The 15,506-nt window shown below is 39.0% G+C and overlaps 1 protein-coding gene across 8 annotated transcripts in view; it reads right to left on the bottom strand.

Annotated features, from left to right (window-relative positions):
* The window catches only part of Dync1i2 (dynein cytoplasmic 1 intermediate chain 2), a 49,043-nt gene extending 34,378 nt beyond the window's left edge, over nt 1-14,665 (bottom strand). For 3 of the 8 annotated variants that reach the window (XM_021194428.1, XM_021194427.1, XM_021194430.1), the window contains exons 1-3: nt 14,523-14,665; nt 12,021-12,137; nt 8,650-8,767 (exon numbers count right to left, since the gene is read on the bottom strand). In XM_021194428.1, coding sequence (XP_021050087.1) covers nt 8,650-8,767; nt 12,021-12,128 — 226 coding nt within the window. In that variant the 5' untranslated portion in view covers nt 12,129-12,137; nt 14,523-14,665. Of the gene's footprint in view, nt 1-8,649; nt 8,768-12,020; nt 12,138-14,050; nt 14,245-14,293; nt 14,418-14,522 lie in introns of those variants that run through there. The other 5 variants (XM_021194426.2, XM_021194429.2, XM_029535829.1 and 2 more) reach the window with 4 other exon arrangements.
* Nucleotides 14,666-15,506: the final 841 nt, after the last annotated feature.

Below are 15,506 nucleotides of genomic sequence, written 5' to 3'. Positions count from 1 at the left end.
TACAGACAAAGATACAGACACCCAAAATATTCTTAATCCCTTCTTAGAGAACAATGTACATTCTTCATAGTATATAAAACAATAGCAACTACTTTTCTCCAATGTCTCAACACTATATTAAACATGCACATTTCATGCTATGACATTTGGAAAACTTTGATTACCGTAGCAGGAAGTATAGGAGGCTCATCACTGCCATCTTCTGGTTAAATTTTTACCATAAATGTTCTCAATCCCAACTATCTTTTTAAAATAATCTTTCAGTGTGCAATATTAAGTGACTAACACATTTTATGTTGCATTGACTTACTTACTAGTCTACTAAACAGAAGGTAGATTCCTAGTCATATAATCAGTAACATATAAAGAAAAAAAGTCATAGCTGGAATGTTTGTGTTCTGAGCTAATAGTGGTTAATTCTTGCTTATATTTCAAATAATATTAAAAACAAAATAATGTTTTAATATTGTGATTAGATGTACAGAAACACTTATGCAGCCACAGGAAACTTGACACAGTTCACTTAAGGGTGGCACTGTGTTAGGTGCTGCAGATATAATTCCATATGGCTAAAACGGAATGCATTTAAAGCAACACAGCAATGTCTTAATCCTTTGGCTTCTCTTAGGTTCATTCCTTATCTTTTTGTCCCTCTCACTGTGAGGCTTCTGCTAGTCTAAGCTCCAGCTGTACACAGAAACGGCATTGTGTAACAGCTGCTTGTCTACTGTGCTGGAAACACAAATACATGTTTATTATTAAATCGGAGTAAGGCACCATATTTCCGTACCAAAGATCTTCAAAATAGGAAGTCTATGTTCTTTAAATTGTATATACACTTGATAACTGAAAATCTAATTTCTTTACAGATACATATTAGAGAGACTCATAATAGTAAAGTTATTATCAATCTATATGTTGGGAGGCATCAGAAATGTTTTCTACTTTCATTGTCTTTTCCTTTTTTGAGTGATTTCAATATCAATGGTTCTATTCAATAATTTTAATAATAACTCACTTTGTTAAGACTGTGTTAAAAATATCAGCAAAATTCTTTAGAAATAGGTTAAATGGTAATTACATGTACATAAATAGATATATTAACCCAGTTCTGAAGTGAATGTTTAGCAACAATAGTAACTCAAGAGTGACAGGGCTACCAAACTCTCCTGGTGACTCAGCCAGGAAAAGTACCACCAGGACTAAATGTGCAGTTAGATAGCAGTCTCCATCCCAGACATCCCAGACTATATTCTCAATGCTCAGCAGCAGTTTAAAAGTGATAATGAAGATACATTTAAAAAGTCTTAGCTATTATCAGCTGACTAACTTCATCTTGTAACAGTAAAAAATGTACCTCAGAAGGGACAACCTGGAAAATGCAAATCACTATTATTATCAAAAGGTGGATGCTAATAGAAAACAAGGTATTAACATTGACTACCATAATGTAATTCAATTAGTCTCAGGAGGAAAAAGACTGTAATAACTATGCAATGAGGCAGTACCACTATACTCTCAGACTTCAACCAACCTCTGAAATAATGAAAACATGCATTCAGGGAGAAGATCTGAACTCATGAGCTACCAAATAGAAGACTCACAGCTTGTAAATGTCTTTGAAAATGTCCTAAGCCATTAATATGTAGCTTTTGTCAAGTATTTAAAATATGATTTGCTTAGTAAGACAGTAATTTGATCAGACTGCCTTTATTTCAAGTTGTTTATAAAATAGTCTAAAGCAGGTTTGCGTTGATGTAACATGAATATGCGAATGGATCTCAGAAACTCATGGTAAAGACAGCACATGTTCCTTTCTCTAAGAACCAGAGAAGCATGAATTGAAAACAACACTCCTCATCACACAATTGACAACATGAACTGGTTCATTCTCTAGGATAAAAAGCTTTGTCAAGAAGGCTTTACTCACCAGCTAAAACCTTGGCTTTCCAAGGATATAAATTTACATTACAGCCTTTGGCCAAGGAAGAAATGAATAGAACATTTTTAACCATAAAGACTCTAAAAATACACTTAGATGTAAAATTAACCCTAAATCCGCAACTACACACAGAAGCCTCAGAGATGAAGGACTGTATGTGGTAGAATAAAGTCTCTGGGGAAAGGGCTTTTGCCAGGAAGCAGGGCATAGAAAAGGTAGGCAGTCATGGAAAGGGAGCACGGAGGTTCAGAATGTTGGCAGAAGACAGTGAATGGGCAGAATCAGCTTCTGGAACAACCTAAGCCACTACGTTTCCCAACTGGAGCACCAATACACACTCTCCTCACATATCATGACAGACACATGGGCTCTCAGCCTAGGGCTTATCATCTAAGCTATCTGCTTTCTTTGTTCTTCTAAGAAGCATTGATTTACATACTAATTCTTTGAAATATTAATTTCTCCATTTACAATTCCTCTCTTCTGATAATGAACATTATTCATTATCAAAATATTAAGTTAGCCTCTTCAATATTGAGAATTATATTATATTTATATTGTTAAAAATATTCTCTTTAATATCATTTCAATCATTACATTTTTAAATGAAGTTGATAAAAAATAACTTTGTAGATTAAAATATCATAAAGAACCAACAGGGCTGGAGAGATGACTCAGTGGTTAAGAGCACTGACTGATCTTCCAGAAGACCTGAGTTCAAGTCCCAGCAACCATATGGTTGCTTACAACCATCCGTAATGAGATCCGATGCCCTCTCCTGGTGTGTCTGAAGACAGCACAGTGTACTTACATAAAACAAATAAATAAATCTTTGAAAAAAGAAAAAAGAAAAGAAAGAAAAAGAACTAACATTCCTTGTCATGAAATGGTTTTTAAAAATTAAGCCTTACTTGAAATGACTGAGCTGGAAACATGGACAGTGTCTGATCTAAAACACCTGGAAATTACAGGAGAACAGAAGAGGAACCAGCAAAGCTTAAGCAGCAATGCTGCGTGTGCTGGAATTTAGCTACTAGATGCGCTCGCCCATAAGTTAAAACGCTCATTTTAGGAAATATGTGACTTTCAATTTCTGCTATGTATTTGCATACAATGTCTTTTTTCATACTTATTTTTATTTGTATATGTATGCTTGGCCTGTGTTTATGTCTGTGTACAGTGTGCATGCCCCGTGTTTATGGAAGCAAGAGGAAGGTGATGGATCCTGAGGAACTGCAGTTAACATACAATGTCTTAAAGAAGGGTATCTTTTGTTTGGCCTTTCAGGTAGAAAGACATGATCTAATAAAATCCAAACAAATATTTAAGGTCTAACCTGTACTGTGAGAGATCTTACTCTCAAGAATATCAGACAAAAACCAGTCAAATAGCCAACTAAACATCAATCTACCAGCAAATATGTGAAGCTGTCTTATTAGTGACATTGAAACAAAAAGAATTATTCAATCATGGTAGTGTGCACATTTAATCCTAGCACTTGGAAGACAGAGGCAGGCAGACCTCTATGTGTTCCAGGCCAGACAATACGACATAATCAGACTCCATCTCAAGAGAAAAAAAAGTTTTAGTAGAATAAAAAGAAAGAATCATAAAGAGTTTTGAACAGTAATTTTAAATTTCTAAACTTTAAATATGTCTGATGACTACTTAAGGATTTTTATAGTGAAAACATGTATCCATATAGGTCATGATATAAACTCAACCTTTTAAAGTTATTCGCTTTTTGTTTTTTGTTTTGTTTTTTAAATTGTGGATTATGAAAACAACAACACTATCACAACTTTATCTGTATTTTGTATCTTCATAACAAATATAAATAAGCACTGGGTGTTAATATTGGGGTTATAAGTGTATGTTTTAAAGATTATGAAATGTATTTTGCCCAATTATTTTTTAAGGTTTATTTTTAATTATGTGTATATTTATGTGGCAGTATGGGCACATGAATGCAGGTGCCCCAAGAGACCAGAGAAGGGTACCACATCCCCTGATGCTGGATCACAGGTAAGTGTTATCTACCTGCAAGGGTGCTGAGAAGCTAACCCAAGTCTTCGGCTGGAGTAAGACAATGTTACCTACTGAGACATCTCTCCTATCCTCCCACCCTTTCGGCACTTTTCCCTCATTTTTTAAAGGCAACAAGATCACCATAATGTGCTTAGCCACTTATTGGTTTCATTCTGTCAGCTCAGAGAAGAAAAATAGTTTAGACATAAGAAAGGGAAAACACGTAGGGGTCTGGCTAGGAAACAGAAAGGCTGAACCTTAAGACCATGCAGGCCGCGGCAGCTATTTAAAGATATCAGTTCTGTGTTGACCAGCTTATGCTCTTTTGGTAAACACAACCTCATATGCCTCTATGTTCTTTCAATTTTTGAATAACTACCGTGAGCTAAAATACAGCGATGACACCTGACTTCTTTCTCAAAGCCTGCTTACTGTTGCCCTAAACAGTTCTACTTTGGCTAGATCTAACATTCTACTCTTTTTTTGTTTTGTTTTGTTTTGTTTTGTTTTTCGAGACAGGGTTTCTCTGTATAGCCCTGGCTGTCCTGGAACTCACTTTGTAGACCAGGCTGGCCTCGAACTCAGAAATCCGCCTGCCTCTGCCTCCCGAGTGCTGGGATTAAAGGCGTGTGCCACCACGCCTGGCCTAACATTCTACTCTTATGGGCAGCTAAAAATTCTAAATATTCTCATGCCAATAGCAAGCTGATATTTAATCAAGAAGATGTTGGGGCTGGAGAGATAACTCAGTGCTTAAGAGACCTTGCTGCTTAACAGAATATGTTAGCTAGTTTTATGTCAACTTGATTGAAGCTAGGATCCTCTGAAAGGAGGAAGCCTCAATTGAGAAAATGTCTCTGTAAGATCAGGGTGGTAAGTGTAGGCAGTTAGGCCTGTAGGGCATTTTCTTAATTAGTGATCCATGAAGAAGTGCCCATCCCATTGTGGGTGGGACTCCCCGTGGGCTGGTGGTCCTGGTACTACAAAGCAGGCTGAACAAGCTTTGGGAGCAAGCCAGTAAGCAGCACCCCTCCATGGCATCTGCACCAGCTCCTGTCTCCAGGTTCCCCGCCCTGTTTGAGTTCCTTCAGCTGAACAGTGCTGTGAAACCTAAGGCTTTAATTTAATAAATCCTCTCCTTCCCAAACTGCTTTTGCCATGGTGTTTCCTTCATCACAGCAATATTATCTCTAACTAGGCCTCAGAAGATTCCAGATCCCTTTTCTGACCTCTATAGACAGCAGGCTGCACCTGGTGCACATACATAGAAGCGGGTAAAATACTCATACATGTAAAAGAAAAACAAATATTAAAAAAAGTTAAGCTGGGCAGTGGTGGTGCACGCCTTTGATCCCAGCACTTGGGAGGCAGGGGCAGGCGGATTTCTGAGTTTGAGGCCAGCCTAGTCTACAGAGTGAGTTCCAGGACAGCCAGGGCTATACAGAGAAACCCTGTCTGGAAAAACCAAAAAAAAAAAAAAAAAGTTAAAATCTTTCAGTAACCACTCACATTCATGAAATACATTTTCATTAGAAAGAAAAAAAAGTATAGCTATTTACACTGTCAGTTTAATTTAGCAAAAACACCAAACTAATGGTTTGAAGACTAGCAATAGTTTTTCCTTTCATTCTCTCTCCCCTTTTCTCTCATGTTTACACTTTGAACAACAATGGCCTACAGAAGGACTAGGGAGAGAGCTTGGTCAGGAAGGATGAGCGCTGTGCAAGACTGGAGCCCGACTTCCGTCCCCAGAACCCATGTAGGGAGAAGGTAAGAACTGACTTTACAAGGTTTTCCTGTAGCATGTCTGCTACCATCCCACCCCACCCCACCCCAAATAGGAATAAGAGTAAAAAGAATCTATCAAACAGAAAAGACAGCAGAAGAATAATCTCTCCCTGCTAAGGCTCAGTCTAAGAATGCACGTACAACATGGATACAAAAGCCACCCCTGTGTGCACCTGCCTCAGCTAAAGCCATTCTAGTTCCAGTTAAGACAAAAGCACCTTGTTACTGGCTAGAAAGGTTGACTTAGGTATATTTTTACTTTAATCAACTTGTCTCCGAGTTAACGTTCAAAACTCAAGTGTCACCTAAGAGAGGCTACAACATCCATGACTGAGCCAGTTTTAGCTCTGATAAACCATTTCTAGTTTCTCCTTAAGGAAGCCTTTGCTTGAAATCCTTAAACAATCCTTCTAGACTCAGAACAGCTATGGTGCCTAAGCTATCACTATTTCCTTGTAGCTCCTGCCACTGGAGCTTGTGGACAATGCACAGGATCAGGAATTCCCATAGGTGAAGAGTGAAATGGAATTGTTGTATACTTCCAGGATCTGAAGGCTTTGTCACTATGATACTGGAAGATAACTCGATTTGAAGCTACAGCAGAAGGAAGGGCTACCAAATTAGATCAGATTCCGCTAAATGGAAATAATACATACAACACTGGTTCCTGGAGAAAGACCTGAGTATGAATGAACTTCCCTGACTTAGGCTAGATAGAGCCTTATGTTTAGATTCCATAGCCTAAGTTTCTGTAAAGGGAAGTACATCTACTTTCCTAAGCTAATAATGGTTATCTTGGAAAAAGACTGTTTTTGTTTTGTCTGCCTCTTTAAAGACTACTAAAGGTTTTTTGTTGCTGCTGTTGTTTTGTTTTGTTTTCTGTCCTACCCAAGAGCTTGTATCATCTGGCCTCTACCCACTTCTGCTCTCTGCCTCTCTCTGGCTTTTAATGCTGCAACCACAAAAGCCCAGCCAAGGCTAGCTTTGCCCTCACTATTCCCTCCACCTGGGCTGCCCCCACTCTCAGCCTTAGCATGCTGGGCTTCTTCTCATCTTCCTGTTCTTTCTAAGCTCTTCCTGAACACCAGATCTAAAGCTCAGTCTCACTCTGACATCACCATGATAATCCAGCTCCCTACAGGACCTCTGCAGGGCTCTTGTCTATACTCAGAAGCCCATCCCCCAGCCTGGCTTATCAAAAGTACTCAATACTTTTTGAATTAATGAGTGGCTGAGTAAGATTTTTCTTTAAAAGCTGTAAAACTAAATATTACAAATTCTCATGTAGGAAAAGAATTAGAAGTGGAGAAAGAAGGCAAACCCTCCAGCTAGAGAGTGATCTTTCAAGAATCAGCAGAGGTGGCCTATGAATTAAGACATATGAGCAAGTAAATTAGAGAAATGGAAGTCAAGGTGGGGCTGGAGGGGGGAGGGGAAGATTCATAGACGAAATCCGAAATCCAATGGCACAGAAAATAAGAAAACAAGACCCTCTCAAAGCCTGTTCAACTCACAAGTGATGTGCTTCAGTTACTAGGATAATAAGAAGAGTAATTGAATTAATTTGTTTTTAAAATCAAAATATATAGCACAGGATTATTAAAGACATAAAAATTAATGTGTTATAGTCTTCAAATTCTATCAATAAAGAAAAACTATGAGCAGAAAGACGTAACAATGAAGCAGATGCTGAGAAAAACTAGCTGTTTCATCTTAAAACCTTTTAGAAATAATGATCAGTTTTACTAAGGCACATTGTAGTTACTGCCTCTGGTATACATCCCCTAGGATAGATAAAATTAGCCTGCACCCTAGCTATGATGGTACACACCTATAATCCTAGCACTCAGAAGGCAAGGCAAGAGGACTGATTACGAGTTCAAGGTCAGACCGGGCAGAAAACCCTGTCTCAACAGTCAAACTCCAAACCCAAAAGAAAAACCTCAACAACATGAAACATTGCTAAGGAGACAGCTCTGCTCTGAAAGTGCTCGCTGCACAAGTTATGAGGACCTGAGTTCTAGCCCAGAACCAGCTATGGTGGTGCACATGTGTAACTCCAGCCAAGGAGATAGGGACTGGTGGGCCTTTACACTCGCTGGGCTCCTGGTCTACTCCGAGAGCCCTAAGTCAGGAAGGGAGGCAGCACTCAAGGAACATCACCCAAAGCTGTCTTCTAGCTTCTTCATGCGTGGCACCTACCTGAACACACACCAACATGCCATCACACACACAAACACACAAAAATATTAGCTCAAGAAAATAACCTTGAAATGCCAGTTCCCTAAAGGATAAAATGCCACACTAAAACACACTCTCTGTAGCAGCAGCTAACACAGAACTATATTATTTAAATAAGCATTAAACGCTTTCAGATATGTAACTAGATCTCAGTATCTCTTCTATGCAGCATATTGGTCTAATATAACTATCACGATGAATAACACAGGAAAAAGACCAAGACCAAGTGAAATTATGTGCTTTCTGGAACTGAGAGAATACTACACATTTCTCTTCCTTCTCCTCTGTTTTGAGTACTTTGACTTAGTACCTTTTCCTGGCCTACAAAAAGGAATATAGAGTTAGATTAGGAAATACTCATCTTTAAGTTTAACATAGTATGGTGCATAGTAATTTATTTATTTAAATAAGAAAATTCAATTGGTAGCTTGGTGTGTGTTAGTAGGTATTAATCTTGATTTCCCAAACAAATAAAATAACTCTATACTGATATATCTGGGGGAAAAAAAGGAGTTTCAAGCAAATGGTAATGCTTTTGAGACAAATAAAATATGCAAAAGATATCAAACCAAATGCACTGAGCTTGGATATGTCTGAGCCCAACAGAATATATGCCTGTTTCCCATGAGAAGATACAGTTAGGTCCTTACCAATAGGGGTGTCTGTAGTTAGCCCCATGCTTTGAAGCAATGCCTCAGCTTCTCTTCTCTTTTTTTCAAGATCAGACTCTTCTTGCACAGAAACAGCAGCTTCCTTCTTCTGATCAGTCTAAAATTTTAAGTCAAAAACTCAAGTTAAAGTATAATATGAAACACTTCTACACACACACACACACACACACACACACACACACACACACACACATATATATATATGATGTATATGTATATATATATACACATATATATATATACATATATATATCTTATTTCAAAAGTTTGATTTTTATTTCACTTATATGTATAGTGTTTTGCTTGCATGTATGTGTGTACACAACATGCTTGCCTGGTACCTATGGAAGCTAAAAAAGGAAGCTGGATCCTGACTGGAGTTGCCAGCATTGTAAGCTGCCTGCCATGCCATTAGACTGGAGCTGCCAGCATTGTGAGCTGCCTGCCTGCCATTGGGTGCTGGGAATCAAAACTGGTCCTCTAGAAGAGCAGTCTGTAAAATTAACTTTTAGGATGAACTTTGTTTTTAATATTAAAGTTCTTTTTATAAATCATTCTTACAGCATCCATGTTTATATATAATCAAGGGGTCTCCACAAGAATATTTTCAAAAAGGCCAGGAATAACAGCTCTTGCCTAAAATCCCAGAGGTTAGTGGGCAGGGGACTTCCCGAGTCACAGACAGCCTGGTCTACAGGGCAAATCCCAAGTCAGTCAAGCCTACATAGCAAGAGTCAAACTTAAAATGCATATATAACTTTAAAAAAGCAAATACATCTTTAAAAAGCAGTCAACTTCCAATTCTCTATCATATGAATCTGGTATGTATGGACAGGAACCATGGGAGTCCCCAACCCTAGTGGTACAAAAACTTATTTCTAAGTTTTGACAGAAGGGAAATTAAAGGGATTTAAAATATAAGAATTAAGCAAATAGATTTGTTGAAAAAAATAATTTTTAAAGTTCTACATAAAATTTCCAGTGAATTTATGTAAAAAATGTTTATAAAAATCTCTTCCAGAGAGGCTGAAGAGATGACTTGGTGGTTGAGAGTCCACACTACTCTTACACAGGACCCAAGTTCAGTTCCCAACACCCATGTCTGGCAGCTCACAATCACCCTAACTCTAGCTGTAGGAGAGCCAACAGTCTCTGGAATCTTCCTTGGGCATCTCTACTCATGTACACACATGCACACACAGGCAACTTTTTAAAACTCTTCTGGAGGAAATCAATTTTTAAAAGTTATAGACATTATTATTATTGTACCTGGTTTTTGTTTGTTTGTTTTCTCATTTACCCATGCTGGCCTCAACTCTATGGACTTGAGAGATCTTCCTACCTTAACCTCCCACACGAGTGCCACCAAAGCCAGCTCTTAGGTCTTATTTTAGTTAACAAAATCACATAGTTTGAACAGGTTAAAAACAAAATTTATTTGTTTTAATAACACAAAACATTTTGTTAGGAAAATTTTGCCAACTTTTATTTTAGCCATTTATATATAATTTTAGCAAAATCTTCTAGCTACACTGGACAAATCTAACATTCTTAGAGCATAAAAATATCAAGAAAATCTTAAGCTTTCAATGAAAACCTTGTCAAGTAGACAACTATTATTTATATATTGACTGACTTTTCTTGGTCACAACATTTTTACATCATATTAGCTTATTTTCATCAAAATATAGCAAAAAGAGCTCCCGTTGCCAAGCCGAGCCTTCACTGAGTGTGGTACAGTAGACTGCTTACCATCTGTCTTAGTTAGGGTTTCTATTCCTGCACAAACACCGTAACCAAGATCCAAGTTGGGGAGGAAAGGGTTTATTCACCTTACACTTCCACATTGCTGATCATCATCAAAGGAAGTCAGGACTGGAAATCAAGCAGGTCAGGAAACAGGAGCTGGTGCAGAGGCCATGGAGGGATATTACTTACTGGCTTGCTTCCCCTGGCTTGCTCAGCCTGCTCTCTTATAGAACCCGAGACTACCATACCAGCTCAGGGATGGCACCATCCACAAGGGGGCCTCCACTGTTGATCACTAACTGAGAAAATGCCCCACATCTGGATCTCATGGAGGCATTTCCTCAACTGAAGTTCCTTTCTCTGTGATAACTCCAGCCTGGGTCAAGTTGACACATAAAACCAGCCAGTACACCGTCCCACTGTGTTATGAGACTCTAAGTCAGACATCAATCATGACGTAGTTATCCCTTAGAGGCCACTTACGGCTACCCATAAGAAACAAAATCAAGTCTGTTCTCAATATTGATTCAACAGTTTAAGGCTATAAGTACTATTTGGACTGACTCTGCCAGTATGAGCCATGCTTTTACCAGTTAGCTGTGACTCCAATATCCAATGTAAAGCTTCAACCCATTTCTGTCTATCACAGGAAGGTTTGGAAAAGTAGGAAACAGTCCAATTACAGTCTTACAAACTTTCAAAGTTTCTCAGCCACGCTACCCATGACTTTTGAGTCACTGTGATAAACTCTGGTCTTTCTGACAATGCTTTTCTCTAGGTCCTGAGAGAGGTCTAACAGGCTTCTCATAGTCCTGGCTATTGCTTAGGCGTTTATATATACACACTCGGTATGGCAGGCACACTTAGGGCAAGTTATTTTATACTGGCCATCTGAAATGTATCTGTGTACACAAATCTGCCCAAAGAGATGCAATTAGGAAAAATATGTAAATATCAAGGAAGGGCAAGTAAAATATGGGCAGCTCAAATCCAACACATATTTGTAATGTTATGGTAAACAAATCATAACAGAGATTTGTGTGATGAAATCAAAAGATAAAAGTACCTTTTTGGTACTATTAAATCTACTGCTCAATAACCACATTTCAAGGACTAACTTATTTCAAATGTTATATATATATGCAAATCTTCTACTCAAATAAATTGTTACATATATTTCAGTTTGCCAGTAATATCATTCTAGCAAATTATTTGGACAATGAATTTATTATGTTAAACTAATTTATTACATGTATACACATATATGTGTGTTATCTTAATTCAGATGTGTACTATAATGTACTATAATGAAGATGATCCTTACTTTGCATGAAAATATATCCCTAGAAGACTATATGAGTAAATTTAACTTCCATAGCTTAAATCTTAGAAATGCATCAAATTACATGAAATACATTCAGCCCATTAAAACATCACCCTGGACCAGTTTCCTCATCTTTGTATACCTGCCTTCAGAGTACAATTCAGTGATAATGCTGCACCAGCAATAACAGCCTGGGATTTGCAGTGGTTCTGACGCTATTACGGAATGCCCTTACTCATACTCAAGGGTTTTGTTTGTCTTAGTAAATCAAACATACTTCCTTTTTTTTCCTTTCCTCTTCTTTCCTCTTCTTTTCTTCTCTGATTTGGGCCAAACGTTGCTTCTTACGTTCCAACTCAGCTTTTAAATCACTTTTGTCCGACATGGTTGTGACCTTAAAAAGCATGCCAACATTAACAATAATCATTACATTGATTTAAAAGAACAAGCATCAGGCTTTTTAAAAAAGTACTTCGAGAAGTGTACCAAGAAGCTAAGAATTTCAATGGTACCCATAGAGAACACATAAGTTCTACTTTTAAAATAGTAAAAAACATATATATATATATATATATATATATATATATATATATATATATACTGTTAAAATGTAAGAAAAATTATACACAAATGTATGAACAAATATTTCCTAGAACTTCAGCACAACAGCTAGCACATAGTAAATGTTTTCATGTTCCTAAGCCCAAATTTAACAATGTGTCACTGTAGCCAGGCTGGCCTTGAAACCATAACATAGCCCAGGATGTCCTCATGGCAATTCTCCTATCTCAGACTCTGGTGTGCCAGGGTCAGCCAGCACACCCAGATTCCATGTTTTCTGATGACTCTGTATTTGAATACTAGATAATAAAAGTCATAACTAGTGCTTAAAACAAATGACACTGTTGGCTTAAGTCCTAGCAGAGTATGACAGTTCACACGTGTAATCCGGGCTCTCTGGCAGTGAGGCACAAAGATTCTGAGTTCCAGGCAGCCTGGGCCATACAGGGCAAGACAGGCTTTTAAAGAATGCTATGTCTTCAGTATGAAACCAAAACTATTACCAGAGATGTCTGCATTTTGCTCCCAGAAACTTAATAAAACACTGAATAGCTGAACAGGAAATTCCTAAAAATTCTTTTAAGTTCTATAGATCTTCTATGACAATCACTCAAACAATATTTTCCCACCTTAACACCTTCTTGTGGCATTTTTATGATTATCTATATGGTCCTGAAATGTAGACAGTCATCTCGCTGAATCGGGGGCTATGTTTTTGTGGGTTTTGTTACCGTCACAGCATAGCAACCTTAATACTGAGCTGATAGTGGCTAAATGATTCATCTGCAAAGTAGATGGGATTACAAACATGAATGTGTCCTCATACTGACTGTTATGAAGGAGGGAAGAACTAGGAGCTTCCTGAACTGGAAAGGTAACCTAGGGGCTCAATGTAAGGTAGGAGCCAGGACCTTGTTACCTTCTCTACATTACTGGTTCAATCTTTGTCAGTGTCTCTCTCCATACAATTGCAGGATTAAATGCTTTTGATTAAGGAAACTGGGTTAATAACCTCTTGAAAAGTTTAGGAATCTATTAGGATCACAATAAAGTTGGATTAAGGACAAGTTTGGTAAGGAGGCAAAATTTATCTATGAAAATGAAACACATTCTTCTATGTAAATGAAAAGGGGCAATTCCTGGTAGCGTACTTCAGAAAGACAGGACAGTGGGCAAAAACTGGTGAGCAGGTAACAGGAAATCCCTTTAATATACACTCTTATATATACTCCCAACCAAGTCATTTGAACAAACTCGAGAAGCAAAGCTCGTGTTTCTTCATCCACTCTTTTCAGGTCTCCAAAAAGCTTTATACTGTAAGGGCTGTTGAAGACAGTTTCCATACACATCACTCCGTATGATATTATTTGTATTATGTATGATAAACAATACGTATTATTTTCTGTTTAGGACCAATTGTCAACAATATACCAATACTGCCTGGTATCTAGTTTGAAGAAATACTTCTTCCTTCAACTCTAACTATTCTGTCCAGCTGAAGCACTGGAGATCAGCTAGCTCCCTCATTCTCAGACACGTCGGGGCCTCTGCTCTGTGACTGACAGGTTCATTTTCTTAAATCTCCGGAGGAAGGAAAGTGTCTAGAATGATGTTTACAATCACAGTGTTCAGAGACCTCCAACACACACGCTAGGTGCCTGGTCATTGCTACTGACCCAAGTAGTAGCGACCTTTATTAATAAAAACCAAGCAAAGCTTAAGGAATTACTTTCTCCCTGGGCTTACGGCCAAGAGGGTGCGGTCCAGGCTGGGGTGTGTCCGGGGACCTCCAGACGGGTGCAGGACAAACCCCGAGGGTCCAGGCCGCCCGAGGAGGGTCCCGAAGGGTTGCCAAGGGCCCTGGTGGCCTCCCTAGGCCGCCTTGAGTCACCCGGGCCGGCGCTGTCAGAATATCGGCCGGGCGGCCCCACGAGCTCCGAAGCGGCCATCAGAGGCAAAAGGGCCTTGAAGGAAGCGCGGCCGACCGACCTGTCAGGTGGCGGCGTGGAGATCGCTTTCTCTGGCCGGTAACTTCCCGGGAACGTCCCTCTCCAACTGTCGCCACCGCAGATCCGCGGCGTCCCGGGCACACAAAGAGGGATGGGCGGCGGCCGCTACGGCGAGAGCCAAGGGACAAATGGCTGCGCCGAGACGCGGTCTCACACAGAATCAGTGTCTTTGCTGCCCGGCGCAGAGGGGCGGCCTCTCCGTGACTTACCTTTTGTAAAACAGAATCTCACTGTTGAAACAGATACACACCCGCCCCGGGACCCGAAGCGTTTCCGCTTTGGCAAAAGGGAGACAACCACACCTCACATCCTGGGGCGGAGCCCTCAATAACCCCAGAGAACTTCAAGTCCCGGCAACCAGGCGCCCTGCGTGAGCAAGCGAAGCTCCATGGGAGTTGTGGCCCCAATAGAGGCAAGGAATGCTGGGATATGTAGTCAGTCTTAGCTTTCAGGTCCCCAGCACCAAGGCCATCTTTCTGCCCTTAAAATGCTAATGAGAACATTCCAGAACTTGTATTGAAGGTGTTTTCTTCCCTGGAGCAGTGATTACAATGTAGCATGTGCTGCTTAAGGTCTGTGGCCCAACATTAACAAAATTTTAAGAAGTCCTGTTTTCCATAACGAACCTGAGAAAAGGGCGTTTTAAGAAGTTTATTTATAGGCATGTGCTGGTAGATTGATTTGTGGGGGCCATGAATTATTGAGGATTCTTGTAGCATGTGACACAAGATCAAAAATAAAAATATATTGGGGCTGGAGAGATGGCTCAACTGTTAAGAGCACTAACTGCTCTTCCAGAGGTCCTGAGATCAATTCCCTGCAACCACATGGTAGTTCACAACCATCTGTAATGGGATCTGATGCCCTCTTTTGGTGTGTCTGAAGATAGCTACAGTGTTCTTGTATAAATAAAATAAATAAATCTTTAAATAAAAATATATTAATTAGCATAAAAATAATTTCTAGTATTTTATAACAGAATAGTTTCCTCCTAAAAGTGTGTTTGGTAAGAAAGCAATTTATACTATTAGATCTGATTAGATTTTTAATATAAAGAAAATAGTTGAAATAAGAATTTACCAGAAGTGCACAGATTGATGCACCTGGCTTGAAGAATTTATTTGAATAACCTGAAGCATTATCTGCCAAATATTAAAGCTGATACCAAAGCACTATCTTTCTTATCTTCTAGA

The sequence above is a fragment of the Mus pahari genome, chromosome 3 (genome assembly GCF_900095145.1).
Source record: "Mus pahari chromosome 3, PAHARI_EIJ_v1.1, whole genome shotgun sequence".
NCBI lineage: Eukaryota > Metazoa > Chordata > Mammalia > Rodentia > Muridae > Mus > Mus pahari.
The sequence above is the reverse complement of the archived record's forward strand: the minus strand, read 5'-3'. Positions and strand labels throughout refer to the sequence as shown.